Source organism: Vanacampus margaritifer, chromosome 7 (genome assembly GCF_051991255.1).
Source record: "Vanacampus margaritifer isolate UIUO_Vmar chromosome 7, RoL_Vmar_1.0, whole genome shotgun sequence".
Classification (NCBI taxonomy): Eukaryota; Metazoa; Chordata; class Actinopteri; order Syngnathiformes; family Syngnathidae; genus Vanacampus; species Vanacampus margaritifer.
In genome coordinates, this window is record NC_135438.1 from 21,247,640 (window position 1) to 21,252,648 (window position 5,009).

General features: G+C 39.3%; 1 protein-coding gene across 2 annotated transcripts in view; it reads right to left on the reverse strand.

Moving 5' to 3' along the window:
• Nucleotides 1–2,333: 2,333 nt before the first annotated feature.
• Nucleotides 2,334–5,009, reverse strand: part of pecam1b (platelet and endothelial cell adhesion molecule 1b) — a 25,523-nt gene continuing 22,847 nt past the window's right edge. For both annotated transcript variants that reach the window (XM_077571294.1, XM_077571293.1), the window contains one exon: nucleotides 2,334–3,860. In XM_077571294.1, coding sequence (XP_077427420.1) covers nucleotides 3,759–3,860 — 102 coding nt within the window. In that variant the 3' untranslated portion in view covers nucleotides 2,334–3,758. The remainder of the gene's footprint in view (nucleotides 3,861–5,009) is intronic.

Sequence of the window (5,009 nt, forward strand, 5' to 3'; positions counted from 1 at the left end):
TTATTACGGTCGTGGCGTGGGTAGCTGAAGTACACACTGGACTGGTTTCCAGTCAATAGCAGGGCACATTTTTATTGAGTTAGTTCCAGAATCGGAGGACGTTTTCTGTCCCTCACCCCATGCAATTTTAAGCATTTAAAAAAGAAAAGAAAAAACAACTCCGCTCCCCCTCCCCCCAAAACATGCACTTCTCTTCTTAGACAAAATGTAACTGTATAGCTGTTGTAAATGAAAATACCAAACTGCTTGAGAACAAAACAGCTTCTTTTTTTTCTTCCTATTTGCCCCTTATACATAACGGACAAAATCGGATGTTTGCCATTATTTTGCTGATGTCTTACTTCCAATTGTTGAAACATTTTGTTTTTAATCAATGACACATACGCATTTGTGCAACCCTGTTCATAAAACCTTTTAAGCCATCATAAAAAAAGAGCTACAGCAAATATTACACCATCAGACAAATTATTCTGACCATGAGACCTCTCTTCCATTATTTAAAAAAAATGATAATATTCAATGTTTTTTGCAGTAGTGAAATGTGTCACTGTGATTCAAACCAATGCAACAACTCATGATCAGAAAAAGACAAATTAATATGTGTTTTGTTTTTCAAATTCTGGTATTTGTCTTTGTTCTTTTTCATGTTGGCACAGCCAACTAAAAAAGTCGGCATAAACTCTTGAGCAAAAGACTCATTTATTTGCACCCATATTATTTGCAATCCCCTTACTGTAATTAGAGTAATACTATTGTTTAAGTATTCAAATAAAATGAACTTTATTTAATTGCAAATTATTTATTTGGCAATGAAATAGTGAACCACCGACCCCAAAACATTGCAACTGCTTATAGTTACCACAAGATGGCAGTAGAATATTTTTCCTTCAAAACAAGGCAATGGCCTGACTAAATGAAGCTCCTCTCTTCATTTCATAGGTCATAGGTCGTTATCACCCACTACAGAGATAAATAACCACGAGAGGAAGCATCGGCTGGTTTAGGACTTGCAGACCTAGCCACCATCTTGAACCGGGAGTCCACGGGCATCTCTTGCATTCACTTGAATTGAGGTAACTGTGTTTGGCGCCAATAATCATAGCACATCAAATTCTTAACTGATTTTGACCCAGATCCCCACAAACATCAGACCTATAGTTGTGATACCAGACACATGGGTAATTTTATAATCGGACCTTTCATTACTTATTACTTCACAATATGATACTGATGTCGTCACTGGTCATGTCTACATTTTTGAAAATTTGACTGCACCATATTTCAAAACTAAAATAGCTACAATTAGAAAGCGGCAGCACTCAACAAAAGATGACTAAAGCGGTGCTATTTCACGGATTCTAGTGCCAAAAAACAATGTTGTTTGAAATCCAAAATTAAATCAATTAGTCAAACTTGTATTGTACTTTTATATTTATTTTTTTATTTTTATATGCTACTTCATCAAAAGAATCCTAAGGTATTGTATACTATATAAAATATTGCTGGGTGTCTGGCGGAATCCCTGTACCTTGAAAATCATCACTTTTCAGGAGACCTAAATAAAATTAACATTTTATCATCAAAGAGAGTGAGCTGTTTTCAACACTAGATTGGTCAATAATTTGCCCCCCCCCCCCCCCCAAAAAAAAAAAAAAAAAACTACACTGGACATTAGTATTCATTTGTAAATAAATATGAAACTAACCAAATATAGATCAAATATGTTGTGCTGATGTTTTCAACAAAAAAAAAGTACATGAAATTGACTTCAAATTCAATAAATCAGATTATGTTTTCTCCCAACTGTGCTCATGCTTAAAGTCTCCATCCATCCACCCATCCATCTTCCGAACCGCACCAATAGAAACAAATGAAGACCATTGCGGGACTCCCGGTTCAAGATGGCAGCCACTCTTCAGTCGCTCCAATTCTCACTCTAAGTCTAGGCGCCATCTAGTGTTCCATACACAAGACATCTATGTATGTCACTAACGTGCCACAAGATGGCTTCAAAATAAAATATTAATCAGCTATGGCTTTGGTCCAGGAGTACACAAGTTCGGCCTTCCAGCGCCCCCTATCCAGCCTGTTTAAGATGTCTCGGATGTCTCCCTCCTCCAACACACCTCAGTGAAATTATCAGATCATCAGCAAGCTTTGCAGAAACCTAATAATTATCTGATCATATGAATCAGGTGTGTCCAAAAGAAGGCGCTGAAGACGTTTAACGGCTGTAATGTATATGCCAAGTCTAGAGTGGCGCTGTAGCGCAGCCACAGGGAGTTAACGGAAAGCATAGAAGAAGAATCAGCGAAGAAGACAAACACTTTTTTTCCTAACTTTATTGCAATCTACAGAACAAACATGGCTTTGCATGTATCAAAACAACATGAAAAAGACGAACACAGGAGAAGGGACAATAGCGGGTGATTCAAGTACAACACCGCTTGTTGAACGTGGAAATAAAGAAGCAAAATAATTTGCTGCAAAAGCATAAGCAAGCTGAGGAGGCTGCGCAAAACGACTACGACACGGCTATCCGCAATTGTTGTTGACAGACTGACAGTTCGCGCGGTCACACGAGAATTGGCGCATACGTCATCAATGTGCGACAATGCGTCGTCAATGAGCTACGAACATTACATCATCACTGGAGAAGTATCCTGCATATGGTGTCCAGACAGACGCGTATGGGGCGCGTTTTGAAATCTTTGCACTCTGGAGCCCGGTTTCAAAAGTGATACGAACAGCCTAATCTGTAAGAAACTTGTGAGGATACATTGAAACTGGTTTTCGTGTGGATGTGGCCTAAGGCTCTCGAAAACCAGACTTACATGGGCACCCCTGGTCTAAATTGTCCATTTGCTTTTGCCTAAAGTCAGCTGGGATAGGCTCCAGCTCACTGGTGGTGACCCCAATGAGCAGTATAGAAAATGAATGGATGGATAAATTATTAATAAATGGTTCAATTCAAATAGTGAGGGAATTTTGTGACAGAAAGCACTATATCAATAAAGATGACTTGACTCTCAAATATGCTAGTTTTTACTGCTACATCTTGACCACAAACAATGGCACAACACAGCAAAAATGCACATGCTTCTAATAATGAGCAAATATTTACAGCATTCATTTATGATGCTGAAAGGTACAGAAGTGTAGAGCTGCCAATGTGGAGTAAACATTTTTGGCTGGTGAGTATGAACATATATGCGAGTATGTTTGAACATACTCGCAAATACGTTCGAACGTACTTGTAGGCTAAATGCTACAAAGTTAGCATACCTTCCCATAATGCCACGGGGTATTGCGCATGCGTGAGTGAAAACAAAACCCCGTTTTTTAGGGATTTTGGCCACATTGCCAATTCCTTGGAAAATTAAGTAGAAAAACATCGTTTATTCGGAACTTTTACGATTTATTATATCTGCAGTGCATGATTTAGGGTGGTCATTTTTCGTCCCATGGTTTTGTTTTCACTCGCGCATGCGCAAATATTACCCTGGGGCATTATGGGAAGGTATGCTAACTTTGTAGCATTTAGCTAACAAGTACGTTCGAACATATTTGTGAGTATGTTCAAACATATTTGCGAGTATGTTCAAAGGTATTTGCGAGTATGCTCGAACATATTTGCGAGTATATTCAAACGTATTTCAATACCACAATGGCAGCTCTACGCTCCCGTAGACAGGAACGTCAGAAAGGCTACAAGAGGACACTCGAAACAGAACAATGTCTGATGAATATTTGTCTGACTAATCCACTGGAACCGGCAGATCCTGGCAGTTGTTGTGCTCTACTGGATAGTGATTCATCTCATGTTGTTCACCATTGAGATCAGCGTACTCCACAGAAACCTGCGCACACGATGCATCATCAGGCGTTAACGTTGATCCAAGGATGATCATCTGATCCTATTAGCACTCTGACACAGCAAAAACATTCTGCGTAATGACTAATTACGATTACGACAAACCCCTGGAATGCTATGAAGGCGTTAGGTCATGATGGTCATGAACAAAAACGATTAAATCGAGTCTGGCCTCAAGGTAATCTGACTAAGGCGCAGCACTGATCTTGGGGGCCGATAAGGAAGGAAGCCCCAGCCCAAACGGCTTTGTTCTTGTCTGGAAACTTTGACGGCGGTTTCCCTGTTGCTCTGGATCATCGGCCTGCTGAGGGTCACTGAAAAAGGGAGGGACTCAAGCATGCCATGCAGTGGTATGTAGTAAGAGTTGTAGTATTAAGTCAAGTTCACAAATACAATTAGTATCTGCACAAAACTACACTTGTATCACTGTTTTATCATAGCTGGACCTGTTGCACTAAATAAAATATATCTGCCAACCACAACGTTATGATCAGTTTTCTTGGTTTGGGGGGGTGGCTAAAACAGGGCATCCAGTGATGCAATTGGGCATCCAGCTTGAGTCATTCCTCTCCCACTTTTTAAAACCTGAATGCCTTTGTTTGCATCAGTGGCTACCCAGCACAATTGTGCAATATTTATAATTAGCTGGCCCATTTCTACAATTACAATGTGTAGTTCTAGCAGTAGCAGTAGCTAGCTATGCCTGCACCTTGAAAAATGCATCTTACCTGGATACCACAATTTAAAAAACAGCTCACTGTCTTTATTTTAATTGCCAAGTGTTTTGTGTTATTCAGCTTACCATATTATGAATAGTCTCTATTATGACACTGACACAACACCAAGCGAGAAGATGATGTATTGGACTGTTAGCCTGTTAGCCCGTGAGCTAGCTGGTGGCTCACGCCTCTTGCTGTGGCAAGGAAAAGCCCCTCAGTGACTCGGTTTGATATATTCAAGCGTTAAGTGCATATATTTGAGCAGATCAGACATATAGAGATGTGCAGGTATTAGTGTTAATTTTATCATATAATATTTTTTACATTTAGTCTTAGTTTTAGTCCAGTTTCAATTACCCTTGTTAGTTTTTATCATAGTTAGTCAAACTCAAACTGTTTTTATTAAGTCAACTTTT